Source organism: Eleginops maclovinus, chromosome 3 (genome assembly GCF_036324505.1).
Source record: "Eleginops maclovinus isolate JMC-PN-2008 ecotype Puerto Natales chromosome 3, JC_Emac_rtc_rv5, whole genome shotgun sequence".
NCBI classification, from domain to species: domain Eukaryota; kingdom Metazoa; phylum Chordata; class Actinopteri; order Perciformes; family Eleginopidae; genus Eleginops; species Eleginops maclovinus.
Window position 1 is genome coordinate 19,233,883 of NC_086351.1, and position 14,605 is coordinate 19,248,487.

Consider the following 14,605-nt stretch of genomic DNA (forward strand, 5'->3'; position numbering starts at 1 on the left):
ATCCTGGTATTTGTTATATTGCAGTAATATCTGTAAAGGTACTTTGTGATTCACTGGCAATCAATACTGGGTTTCATTTAGGTTTTTTTTTTTCTCTCCCTCCTATAGCATTTAGAGGTTGTTCCAAAAAAAATGACCTTAATGAATTTCAGTATAGTGTGTTTGTAAGAATGTATCTGGCTTACTGAATGTGGGGGTTTGAATGTTAGTGTGTGTGTGTGTGTGTGGGGGGGGGGGGGGGGGTGTGTGTGTGGGGGGGGGCAGTGGTAGAAGGTGAAACATAATTAAAAACAACATCAATACTAAACAAACTATGCTATATCATCAATTTGGGTGTAATATTAAGCTGTATTTGGCTCTTTCTGCAGTACAAATGAAAAATTCCCCTCTGTGGGGAATCTTTCAAACTGTATTTATTGTGTCAGTTTATTTAGTGTTGAAGCCCTACCAGGATAGATTTACCAACTGGGTTACAAAGTAAAATATCATATGGGCTATAATTCCCTGGTTAAATAGAAAATGATTAATGATTGTGAACCTTATTTTAATTTAGTAGAGAGGAGGTGATACTGCAGCAATTATCTCTAGGGCCTTGTTATTTTAATTACTAATGTGCTTGAGTGGTGTATGCTGCTAAACTATTTCCTTTTTATGCCTCAAAACTAAAGACAAATAATGTGGGGCTTTCAGGGGACTCGAAGTGCCAACATACAGGGCACACAACATTAGTTTTTGTATTAACCTGAAGATGCACGTACAATGTACCTAACGGTAGATGTCTCCCTACTCCGTGCAGCTGCGTGTCTTCATGGGTACGATGCTGTGTACAGATGACCAAGTCGCCATTTTGAAAGGCAAACCGTTCACAGCACACCCGCCCTGAGTACTGGAACTATGCCGCGGGGCCGGCCTCGCAAACTGAGAGTTAAAAGCAACGACGAAACAGGTAATAAGTACCAAAATGCAACGAATAAAAAATACAGATAATGGCCTATCCAAATAACCGGCTATAATTTAGATAGGCATCTCTGTGTCTTATATAATAACACTTCAATGTAGTGTATATAGTCCCCGGATATAGTATTGCGGGTGGGCTTTGCTTTGTGCGGCGAAGGAGTGATTGAGGCGGAATGATATTAATAAGGTTTCGGTGGCTCTTCTTATTGGCTTCCAGTCTAAATTGGTGTCCGCGAAGGGAAGAACCGCAGTCTCTTGTGCAGTGATTGTAAACGTAACATTTTGTCACTAAATATTTGTTTTTTAGTTATTCGTCGTTAGCATGTTGTTGCTACCTAGCTCGCTCTGCTACAGATAGCTTCAATGCTAACACGCCAACCTTTTGGCCATTGTTATTTTGATACCGTGAAAGGCAGTGTAGCGAAGATCATGCTACTGATAGATCCTTTCTGCATGACCAAAACAAGTTGTCATTTTCACGTGTTGACATGAAGTGTCGAAATGTGGTATCGGAACGCATTTATGTGCTGGCATTTTGGTGTCACCTTTAGAAAAACATGTTAGCTGGATAACTTAAATGGTACGCTTCAAAATATTCCACAGATGGATTCGAGCAATTACAATTCGGCTACTAAAACAAAACATTTGTCTTAAAATACTATTAACGTTACGATGGTATTTCACAGTGGGTTAATACCAGTCAGTAGCTACATAGGAATGCCTACGAGTGTGAAAGCCAAGATGGATGTGTGGAACCAAACTATTGAATAAACTTTATCTACCTATCACTGCAAAAGCACGAGTTACCAGAGTGATACCAAATGACATCCATTGTCTTAATGTATCTTCCAGTGAGGCAAATGGTGAAAGAAACGTTATTTTGTTATGGATACAGACCTCATGTTAAGACTAATAAAGTATTAAAATGAACTATTTAAGAGTAATACCTTAGTGGATGTGGCAGTGTTAATATACATTTGACGGACGTGACCATATGTTTAATAGTCAAATTTAAAATACTAAATGAGCCTATAGGAAAAATGACAGTAGTCAAAACATTAAACTATTACTTTCATTGTTCTGTAATGTGTGATTAATGTACACCCCATGATTCTAATATACAAAAACACAAAATAACTAAAAGTGATCAAATGAAAATAAAAAAAACATTTCATGCATTCTTTGGGACTATTTCATCACATTTAAACTACGCTATTCCACTTCTGAAATAGCTTGCCTACTAAATGATCTACTATACCAGAAAAAAAATATTTTGTATATTACATGATATGCAATACAAGTTCACATATTGCATATCAAACGGAGTTTGCCATACTCATGCCACACAGTATAATTTTTGCAGAAATGCAAGTCAGCATGCTGTCCTGGCTAATCGGACCCAAAGTCCTTTTCACAGTAGATATAATGAGCAAGATAGAATCGCAGGATGAAACCCTCCGATGATCAAGACGGTCATTGTTCAATTGTATGCATACTGCATCTAATACACTACTTTGTAAGGGAATCTGCAGTACATACTGTATTTACAAATAAAATGTTTAAGATTTTGAACACAGCCTAAAATTCTTATGGACTAGTACAATTCTTGTTTGGTATGTGCTAATGCTGAACTTTCTTAGTTTTGAAGGGAATTTAATCACACATTTCTAGCTATCCTACTGTCTACCCATCATGTGTGCAAAAACTTCCATGAACATTTTTAAGCTTCAATAAAGTCAAAGGCCCATAAATGTGCATGTCCCCCAGGATTGATGAATGCAATTCAAGATTTTACTGTCCGACACAGACAGAGACATATTTATTAAAAGGGCTGTTACTTTTTGGAAACTCCGGGCGCCTGTAGTAGGTGCTATAAAAATACAGTCTTGAAGAAAGTCTTTCGTTTTAGATTTTTTTTTTACATAGAACTACAAACCATGGTAAAAAATGTACCGTATCATTTATTTCTTCTAGGATTGTCACAGTCAAAACTCTTGAAACAAATGAAGATACTTATTTGTTCTCTCTTGCACTCTATCAGATGGGGATCCCAGTGACGCTAAGGCAGATCATTTCGGTGAAGATGGAGAGCTCAAGAACAAGAAGTGTACAATATGTTCCCAGATCTTTACTACAGAGAGCCAACTTCAGAAGCATCTCCGTGAACATGAAATCAACGATAAGGTAAGTTCCGCCACTTGGTAAAGAGACAGTTAACACAGTTATTAACCTTAATCTACCAAACAACATCAGAAGAGGATGCTTTCTCTCTATCATTGGCTTATATTGGTATTCTTACATTACACACATATTGATGAATCTAAATCCGGCAAGTCTGGTATAGGTCAGTATAAGTCAGATCATTAGAACCATACTTTTTTTTATGTCAAAAAGCACAACACAAACTCACAACTCCACCTCAGTTTGGGGCAGATGATTGGTATAACAATGACCCAGCTACAGGTTGGAATTGGGCCAAGCAAGTGGCTTATCGTCAAAGCTGGAGGCGTCCTAGATTTTCAACTCAGATGATTTTACACAATGTGGAAGCTGCTGGTAGAAGCCATTGTTTATTTGAGGTTCAGCACAGGTCTACCAAACACATTATTTGCTGGCAGCTGCTTCCAGAGCATCTGCAATGCGCTGTTAAGAGCAGTATTGTTAGACATCGTCCTGGATTTCTAAATACAAAACACATCTGGGGTTATTTACTTATCCATATGCGACTTTGCATTAGAGCCCCAATATGCTCAATTAACAGGGTGTTTGCTAATACTGACATGTAAATGAGCACAGCTTCGGTTGAGTTGATTGAATAAACTGCAGGGGAAATAAGGCTTGATGCTGGGCTGTTTAACTGAGCAAAAAAGCACTACACGTCGTCTGCTCCTGAACTTTGAACAGTGGATACTATTGTCAAGACTCCATTCCGGATGAATGATAGATCAGTGTGAAAGATGGGAGCATACAGAATGTGTGAATGGCTGCTTCAGTCATTATACAGAGGCGAAGACCTTTCCCCTCCAGTGGACCACCATAGGACGATGTTTCTTGAAGAATATGTGAGGTAGCATACGACAAGAAACTAATAATGTTTTGATCCCTTCTGAACTGGCCGTCAACACGATTTGAAAATATAACTTATGCAAGTCAAGAAAGAGAGGGTAAACAGTTGAATTATAAGTTTGCAGAAATATTTCACCCAAAAAATAAAATCCTTTAAATTAAATCACTTTCTCTTGCTTATTAAAATGCCTGTGTGCTTCATACCGGGGTGTACACAGGAACAAAGGGGCTTGCTGTAATTTTTAGGTAAGATTTATAAGGATATTCACCTCTTTTAATACTCCCTGAAGAACAATGTGAAATGTCCCATGTTGGTGTTGTTGACATTGTGCTCGACGAGAGAAGTATTGTGTATTCACCAAAAAAGAAATGGTTTGGAAGAAACTGACTTTCTTGACTTGAGGCCTCCGTATGCATTCGATTGGACTTGCCTGTGAGCGATTCTGGGGGGAAAATAATTTTCGTATGTTAGGTATTCGTGCAGATTAATTGTGTTTTAATTGAAGTTGAGTAATGCAGATTTCTGTGATTTTCATGTGTATTGATATTTGTCTTGTCACCGTTGGGTGTCCTAAGTGTGCCCTCTTATTTCCGCTCACCAGCTGCAAAAGCTTTTCCAACACACATCTTTGCCCTATCCCCTTTTAAGATCCACTTACACTCACTTTCTGTCTCTCTGCCCCTCCCTCTCTTTCCCACTCTCACACACACATTACACACAGATTCATGACAAGTAATGGGTGTCCACTTGGTTCTATTAACAGGAATGTAAAAGTAAGGAAAACTTTGGTCATTTGGTCTAGGGATCGACCAATTATCGGCCGGGCCGATAATTATGGCCGATATTTAGCATTTTTATAATAATCGGTATCGGCCATTTTTTCCACCGATAAGCCGATATTGAAATGGATAAAGAATGGAACGCGCTACTTTGTCTGTAAAGCGTCTCTCACTCCCTGCGTTTGCCACTCTGTGGTCGATAGCATTGTCCCACCCACTACACCATCTGATTTGTTAGTGAGCACGGATCCAGCCAATCAGGATGGAGGACTGAATGCTCAGAACAGTTTGGCTTCTCAGCGAGGCAGTAGCAGAATGGGCTTCAACGGTACGGAGTAGTGATGCGCGGGCTGGCCCAAAACCCGTGGGTGGGTCGGGCGGGCCGGGTTGTTTTTTCCGTGGAAAATGCGGGTAGCGGGCGGGTCGGGTAAAAATCGCAATTATTCCAGCTATTATAGTTATATGTATCCGTTCATATGCTTGTCTTTTGTGTAAGGATAAAATGGGGTTTTCTCCCTCTCTTCCCGCTCCGTCTCATGCACCGCACACAGGCAGCAAAGGGCAGCAGCAAGCTGCGAGCTATGCCTCCTGTCAATCATTTGTTTAGCGAAAATAATAGCCTGCCGTGCATCTCCTCATAATTGTGAGCAAAACCCCTCGTTAATAGGCCTACCGTTTGGCAAATCACGACGTAAACTCACTGGTATCTTTTTTTTTTTTCTCCCATTTTCGCGGGTTGGGTCGGGTTGGGTTAAAAAATCAGAGCGTAATTTTGCGGGTCGGGCGGTGCGGATTGGCTGTCACGATGGGTTGGGTTGGTGCGGGGGTTAAAAATCCTTAACCCGCGCATCACTAGTACGGAGCTATTTTTTCAAAGGTAAGGTAACGTACATTCATTGCTGAAGTTGCAATGAATCACAATCCACTACACTGAAGTTGCAATAACACCACTTTGTAAGCTATTCTCTTTCATTCCGGACCCATAAGCAAAGCGCCCATTTCCTCCATTTAGCTAATTCCCGATTGATGCACGTTAGTTTACTAGTTCGCCAATAGAGCCTTAATAGATGTCAGTCTAACTACTGAAACATAATCCAAACTAGCTAGCCATTTACAAAACGTAACGTTACGTTTAAATGTCTCACAATTTGGTAGTTCATATAGCTGTAGTCTATAGACCTTATATTTGTATTGAACTAATTTGGAATAATTTCGTTTTCTTATGAGTTACATCAGTGTCCGCAACGGAGGGAGCGTGGTTCGCCTGATGTCACTCGTCATTTTAAATCTACCTATCCAGTAAAAGTTTTCTGTCCCAGCTAAAATTCTGTGAAACACCAGCGATATCATTTGTTACATTTTACTCACTTTCCCTAAGCATTTTTAATAAATAGGCCTACACCAATCTAAACCTCAGTTTTCATCAGTGCCTGACAGTCACAGACGATAGACGATAGGTTTAGCTATTCGAGCTAACTTATAACATGTTTCAGGCAGTGTTATGGAGAGGGCTAGCTAGCTGTTTATCTTACCTGGTCGCAATTGACTGACGATAAATCAGATTTGTTTAAACTTTTATTGGTCAACGGGTGGATACAGCAAGATAAACGTGACATTTTTCGGTCAAAAACTTGACTGTCATACGGGCTTGGGCCCATTATTGTTACGAGTTATGACCGTCCGTTTGTCTGCAATCTGCATCGCTGCGAGTGAATGGATGACTGGTGGCGCAAGTCACCTCAGTAGGCCTGTCATATGACGTGCTTTGCTAACTGCACAAATAAGAAGTTAAAACAAACACCTCAATCACCTGAGATGTTGATATGATATGCCAACATGAGACCCGTTTCAAGCTTCTTGCTCCAAAGGCAAGGAAGTTCCTGTGTGCCCCACCCTCTTCTGTGCCAAGTGAGCGTGTGTTCAGTGAGGTCTCTGCTATATATGAAAAAACCAGAAGCCGCCTCACTGGAGAAAATGCAGAAAAGCTCTGCTTCCTCCACCATAACATACTCTTGCTAAATTGGGAATACTAGACTTGAGTAAACCAAAGTGGTTTTTTTTGCCATTTTTTGGTTCATTAATCTACAGGGAGTGATTTTATTTATTCAATTAATTCATTAGTTTGTCATTTTCAGTTCATTAAACATCAGGGAGTGATATGATTTACTTTTTCTATTTTTCTATGATTTTACATTATATGCATATTTTTTTTTAAATGCTGCAGGCAGCTCCCTACACTTTGTGTTACAAAATAAGAACTATTAAATACTTTTGAATTACATTTCTGCTGCATATCGCCTTTTTTTTGACAACTGACATATTGGTTTAAAAAAAAAAAAAAAAATTAATATCGGTTTTACATATCGGTTATCGGACTCCTTTTTTGGTAATAATTGATATCGGTATCGGCCCTGAAAAAAGCATATCGGTCGATCCCTAATTTGGTCCCCTCTCAGCCTCTTAGATCATTAGCAGACCATAACGGGACCCTCCGTTACCTAATTTGGAACTGCACCTGTAGTAGTGGTTCATTTCAATTTCAAGGGTTCTACGTTCACTTAAATAGGCCCACTCTCCAGGCTGTAGAGTGGCAGCAGCAGCCTCGGGGTCTGCCACTCTGTGTAAGACTCACTGGTATCCGTATTGCTCCCGGCCTTCATCGCAGACACAAAGTACTCTGAAATGCAGTCAGTCAGCTACTCTAATAGAATTTTATATTTGGGCCATTTCTTCCTCCATCAGATATTATTTTTTAATGCTTTCTTGTAATGTTCTGTACTGTGGGTTTACTCCCCTTCTGGGTCTTTCTGTTTCTCCATCTTGTCATTAAAACTTAGATTATTTATCGCACCTGTTGCTCTCTGATTGGCGGATCAAGGTTCTAGGGAACAGTTAAGTTGGACGGGGATAGGAGCATGAGAAGATAGCTTTCCTGGTCCACAATAAAGGCAGTTACTTATCCATATAATCAATAGTTAATAGGTCATGTTGAAATCTCTGTGAAATAGTGTTGGTTTAATTATAGTGGTCTTTTGTCTTTGTTTGTGTCCTTTAGTCCTGTAGTTGTTTTAGGTTCCTTTATTTGTCATTTTGTGATTGTTAAGCCCCTCTTAATAGCAGTTGCAAATGTCTTTGTAGTCTCTTTGAAGCTGTGTTTGCGTCCCTTGGTAATTGTCTTGGTCTTTTTGAAGTCCATTTTTTTTTGTCTTATTTGTTGATGTAGTTCTTTGGCATCATTTCAAAAAAAGATGTTGTGGGCCAGAGACTGCCTTTAATAAAGATACTGTGATGTAAATGGAAGACAGAGGGGGATGACAATGCCTAAGTCTTCACGGGCTCAGATGTCGAACACGCGTACTTTGGCAGCAGATACCGCATATGGGCCGCCAGCTGTAACCACTGACCACTGCTGCCAGTTTTGCGTGGTTGCGTTGTTCCTTCCTCGTCTTTGCAGCTACTTTTCATCTTTTTGTAGTTATTTTGTGTCTCTTTGCACCTGTTTTTTATGACTTTGTAGTTGTTATGTGTCTCAATTCAGCTTTTTTTGCATCACTTTAAAATTGTATTGTGCTGTTTTTAATTTGTTTTTGTTTCTTTGTACCCCACACAGTTAAGTCCCTTTGGCCTGTACTGTAATTCATCCATTAATTAGGATCCTTTACATCCTTAACATTCCCTTTCTTTCCTTGAACTTTTCCTCTCTACCTTGCAGCCTCATCGATGTGACCAATGCCCACAGACATTCAACGTGGACTTCAACCTCACACTGCACAAGTCCACACACACAACCTCTGACTTCACATGCCCCGTTTGCAATAAAAGATTCTCCCGCATCGCCAGCCTCAAGTCTCATATCATGCTGCACGAGAAAGAGGAGGTAAGTGACCTGCCTATTGAATGTGACACCCATCATTGATATGCAAACACTACCAGTTGCAAAAAATAAGAATATTTTTTGTCTTTTTTTTCAGAATTTGATCTGTGTGGAGTGCGGAGATGAGTTCATTCTTCAGAGCCAGCTTTCATTGCATTTGGAGGAGCACCGCAAAGAGCTTTCGGGCGTCAAGGTCTACACCTGCAAGAGCTGCGACAAAGAATTCAAAACTTCCGCACACCTCAAGGAGCACATGAAGAGCCACGTCAAGATGAGGTCAGGCAGGGCTGCAAGATGCCCATTTATATCATTAGACCGGGTCAGGTGGAAAAAACGACTTGAAGGGAAACATGAGTCTAACAGCTATCAAAAGTAACCGTCGCCTTCTTGTTGTAGGCAGTTTACCACTGTCATAATGATATTTGGTTGTGTAGCTGCAGTATCCACGGACACATCATTTTATTTACTAATTCTTATGCCAAATTAATTACAAGGAGGCAGTGTATGTGAGTCACAGAGACTGTAGAGTAATCATAAGAGACAAGCATTCTGCCATTAAAAAATATAAAACCACAATTGTGTACGGCAGACGAGTTTAAGATTATATTACAATAGTTCACACAACATTAATTGTTTTTCTGGTAATTTTGTTGTGAAATATACTCACAAGCTGGAATGAACTTCCATGAAAAGTTTATATTGATTTGGCATTCAACAGAGAGTTGTATTTGTCGACATTTTAATTGAATCTGAACTTAAACAGTCATAAACAGGCAGGTATGAAAGTTGGACAAGGGCATCAGGCTTCAGTGATGTGTGCAGACTCTCTATAGAGTTACTAGCTGAAGGTTAAATACAGAGACATCCGAGCAACAACAGCAGAAATAACACACTGTTTGGTAGGATGTCTCTGGTACATACAATGTAACTATTGTACGACAATACTGCAATACTGCAGTACAATACCTCTATTATGTGCATTGTGAAAGGGAAAACACATTCTGTACCTTCACTTTTGTACACATCAATAAGGAAGAATACTCAAAATATAATGAAAACACTGTGTTTGTCTAGGGAGAAATAAGAATGTTTTTGTTGTTCTTGTTATATCTTTTTTGACATGGGCAATATTGATAATAATATTTGTAATGATAATAAAACAAGGATGATTATCCCAAAAAAATAGAATATAAAAAGATAGTAGATGATTACAAACAAACAAAACAAAAAAAGAGGCTATTAAAAATACTACAAGAATAGAGTTTTAGTAATTATAAAATAAAGATTCAAACAAATAAAAAATAATATGTTTTCAGTTATTTAAAAAAATTAAACTATCATCAGAAGCAGGTTTATTTCCAAGAAAAGTAAAAGAAAATAAATGTGTGATATTTGTTCTATTTAATATTAAAAGAATAAAGAGAAATATTTACACGGAATATAAATATACAAAAAACTATAAAAAAGTACTAAAAATACAGTATATAACATTTTTAGTGAGTTATGTTATACAAAAATGTATAAATCTTCAGAGTAATGCACAGGGCTCCCAATATTAAGAGAACAAGATATTTTCACATGATGTGCAATGCATACTGTTTATGTGGTGGGTATGTGATCATCTGTAATCTTGTATGTTAAACCAACTTGACTTTTGTTGTGTTTCCTCTCTCCACAGGCCGCTCAGCTGTAGCTCCAGAAACTACAAGAAGAACATCGACCGCAGCGCCTTTCAGAACAGCTGCCATCACTGCGGAAAAGCATTCAAAAAACCCAGTCAGCTAGTTAGGCACGTACGAATACACACAGGTGAGTGAAGAGCTCAGAAAGGGGGCGGCACGTTTTGGTAATGTAGGATTCATGCTCAGAGGATTTACTGTAAAAACTCTGCAATAATCCTCTGAAGGTGGGGTGCAACAGGAGACTGCAGGTGTGTGGGCGGGGTTGGCACAAACAGAACAGTTGGGGGTTCTGTTTTTCATACATTTTAATTGCCCCAGTTTAATTCTAGGAAGTAACATATAACTAGAGTCTCACATTTGTCTTTCTGAAATGGACTTACTCTGATTAAATGTTTCTCGATGAGCTGCAAGAAAAAACACCACTAACTTCAGCTTCCCTTTCTTTTTTTTGTTGAATACCTTTAATAAGAATCATGACACATTAAAAGAGAAACTACACGTTTAACGTTTGTGCACCTAAACGATCCAAAGAACAACAAGCCATACATTCCGCATTTCAAAGGCATACTCATACTCATCAAAGTTCCAAACGAAGTGAAATGGAAAAAAAAGAGGAGATAAGATCATTATATTAACTGTTCTTTTGCTTTAGACAAGGACACGATACCGCATATCCACCGAGTGAATTCATAACTAAGGTTGTACCGGACATGAAATTGAGGCAATTTAGGGAGAGACATTTGTTATTCAAAGTAATTTTGACATAGTATGAAAGCAGTCATCACTGTGTTACAATCACGCTTCTTTTAGCAGGCCAGCTAACCAATCAGAACAGACTGGGCTCTGGTTTCAGACAGAGGGTGAAAAGAGGAGCTGCAGCACAGGCAGTATGAGAAAAATAAAGAGCTTTTTGAAATGCGTAAGTGGCCCTGAGGTTGTGAGAATTTTTGAAAGAGCATCATCCCACCAGTTATCCTCCAGGTTCAAACTCAGTTCACACTCCCAGGCAAATCCTCAATTTCTGAGGGACAGTACGCCTCCACTCAGCCCAGAGTATGTGTAAGAAAATTCTGTATTAGTACAACTAATATTCCAGTGTGAATGAGCGCTTGTGCTGGTAAGCCTTCTGGGTTCAGGTTATATAGCCTGAAGCTTCCACCCACATGTTGTGTACACATCATCCACGTGCTAATTTGTTTGGTAGCCTGGCTGGATGCATGACTAATGGCGGATGGAGTATATTCCTCTGTGCTGCGAATCTCAAACAGCCCTCAAGCTGATGTGGTTAAGAGGCGCTTTGGGACACACACGCACACACACAAACGATGCCTCATTCTCTCACTCTCTCTGACGCACACACCCAGCAGTGAATGGGTACAACTTGTTTTTATTTAGGCTAAATACAGAGATGGACTCATGTTGATGCCATGATTAAAAATTGTAATGTCACATGAGTACAAAATGTATATTGTTTTGATTAATATTAGTATTATGTATGTCATGTGGGCGTTGTTAGGATATAGAGTATTTGAAATATCTCAATATTTTAGACCAAATAGCTTGATATGGCATAGATATTGTAGGGATGACTATTAGTACTTTGATAAAGTTTTGTTTAAACAATGAAGATTTTTTTTTTTTTTTAATCAAAGATTTGTGCTCACAATTTCTTACTGGTCTAATGGTGTAACCTGCTTCAAAATGGGCTTTAATTAATGTGAAAACTGTTAAATGATGACCCTTCAAGTCATTCATACTGATTCTCGAAATTACCCGTACTAAAATGATCATACGTGTTTCTGTTTCTTTGACCTGACTTTACCCTTTTCATTCAGGTGAAAGACCCTACAAGTGCTCACATTGTGGGAAGGCTTTCAACCAGAAGGTGGTGCTGCAGACTCACATGGTGCGGCACACGGGAGAGAAACCTCACCTCTGCATGTTCTGCCCGGCCTCCTTCTCCCAGAAAGGAAATCTACACTCCCACGTTCAGAGAGTTCACTCTGAGGTAAGAGCACAGGGACAGACTCACACCTCAGACACTGTATAGGGAGATATCTCTGTGTAATGACACACCATACTTAATTAGCAGATTGAGTATTGCAGTAAGTAAATAGACCACAAAACAGTGCTTTTATTTTAAGAATTTAAAAGAGTTTCTCCTTTTTTAAATTGTGTGCCTTTTTAATTAAAATGAACAATGGGCTTACCACCGGTGTGTAGATCGAATTCAGTTTTCCACATATGGTCGAATTATAGCACATTAATATATGTAGGTTTAATTCTTACCAAATAACAAAACCCAAATAAGAATACATTGGCCAATGTCAGAATTGTGAACACTGTGTCAGGAGGTTTAAAGAATCTTCCTTCCTTGAGAAAGTGTGGTGACAATGGTTTTAAAGGGTTTTCATATTTGACAGATTGGCTGAGTGAGTGAGACTGCCTTCAGAAAATGTGGTTAGGTTTTTTTTAAATTGAAATGATTGCTGTCAGTCCAGTCCAACCAATAATTAAATGGTTTAATTGGCTGTATTAGCATTGCAACTGTATCCGATGCTGTGACTAGACTGAGGCTGGACAACTAATTGCAATTTTATCAACTCCAAATATGGGCTAGTGTGCTATTTAAATCAAAGGACACACCATATTTGTAAAAGTCTGACCATGTCCTATATTGTAATCGCAATATCAGTCAAAATCATCACAATCACAAGAACTTTGATGCTGTTCGACATTTCTTTTTTTTTTGTTGCTTTCCAAGATATTCTGATTTTTTTTTGTACACCTCCTCGAATCAGTCACCAAATGGCCTGCCACCTTGCAATGTTGTGTCTGCAGGAAAGGAAATAAGGTGAATTGCAGCTCTTTGCATCGCATTCTCCTCCCTTTGTTCGGAGTTCATAGCAGCCAATCTCTTAAACCCCTTCTCATTGTACCTTCCTTATTCAGCCGGGTCTCTATTGCTAAAGCTGAGGGTGCAGCAACACCATGATCTCAATCATTGAGGGTGCAGTGGGTCTCCTATCAATGGCTCATGCATGTTACCAAATAGTAACAAAGTGTAATAGATGTTTTTGTGTTTTCACACTAAGCTCTACTTTAATTTGGTTGACAGAATTATGTACCTGGGTTTTTAAGCCTCTGTGTGCGCAGCTGTGGCCTGAGGCATTACATTTTTTGTCTATCCACCCGTTCTTGTGAACGCAAAATCTTAGGAACGCCTAGAGGGAATTTATTTAAACATGTCTCAAATCTTCTTGAACTCATGGATGAACGGTTGAGATGTTGTCTGTATAATGTCAACATCACTTTGGGGTCATTGTTAGGACATTTTTAAGCTAATACTTTATATACGCAAGTGAGCTAGTGCTACCAAAAGGTTACGCGATAATTCACAATTAATTAATTGTAATCAATTATAAGTTTAAACATACTAGTACTTATGTGCATTTTGGTGGGAGAAAAAAACAAAACACGTGTCATGTTGTAATAAAAGATACCCCTGGTAAGACCTAAAAAACATATTTATAATACTATTTCGGAATTATCGGCATGATGTCCGACAATTTTCCAACACTAAGCGGACAGCCGCTGTGATTGCCCTCTGTATAGCATGCGCTACACAGGGCAAACGCTCTTGTGGTCGTATTCTTGGTGTCTCTATCATATTGCGAGTGCTTTGTGATCGTACAGTGATGACTTTGTCCGCTATCTCCCACTCCTGTGCAACTTCAAGAAACTGGTGTATGGGATGGTAACATATATTTCCTACGCTAACAACACCCAAAGAACGAGTGCAGAACATTCGTCATTAATACATTGCGCCTTTACAGCAAGATAGTGATGTTGTTTTACTGAGGATCAGCGGTCTCCAGTCAGTGCATGTAGCTTGTGCCAATTGCTACGCTTTCTTTGCCCTTTCAATGCCATGTCATTCATGGTAAACAACTGCACTGGAATTCTGGGAGGAAGTTGGGGTCGAACTTGATAATATCATTCATTTGCATTATTTTTTCATAATGCGTTGTTTCCAGATGAATCACTAGCGTTAATGCTGACAGCCCAAACATTGACATACATAATTTAGACATTATACATTTAGATATTAGTATGTCCTTTTTCATGTTGGGAATCATTAAAATAAGTCTTAGGTTGCATGTCTCTCCTTTTGTGTCAGAAAATTGGCTGCAAAGTATAGTCACATATCATAGACGTGCTGAGCTATTGGCCTAAAACTAATAAG

The 14,605-nt window shown here is 39.0% G+C and overlaps 1 protein-coding gene across 3 annotated transcripts in view; it reads left to right on the top strand.

Annotated features, from left to right (window-relative positions):
* Window positions 1–859: 859 nt before the first annotated feature.
* Window positions 860–14,605, top strand: part of LOC134862353 (zinc finger protein 236-like) — a 60,217-nt gene continuing 46,471 nt past the window's right edge. For 2 of the 3 annotated variants that reach the window (XM_063880230.1, XM_063880231.1), the window contains exons 1-6: window positions 860–946; window positions 2,999–3,141; window positions 8,516–8,680; window positions 8,775–8,953; window positions 10,356–10,486; window positions 12,195–12,367. In XM_063880230.1, coding sequence (XP_063736300.1) covers window positions 895–946; window positions 2,999–3,141; window positions 8,516–8,680; window positions 8,775–8,953; window positions 10,356–10,486; window positions 12,195–12,367 — 843 coding nt within the window. In that variant the 5' untranslated portion in view covers window positions 860–894. Of the gene's footprint in view, window positions 947–1,114; window positions 1,226–2,998; window positions 3,142–8,515; window positions 8,681–8,774; window positions 8,954–10,355; window positions 10,487–12,194; window positions 12,368–14,605 lie in introns of those variants that run through there. The other variant, XM_063880232.1, reaches the window with a different exon arrangement.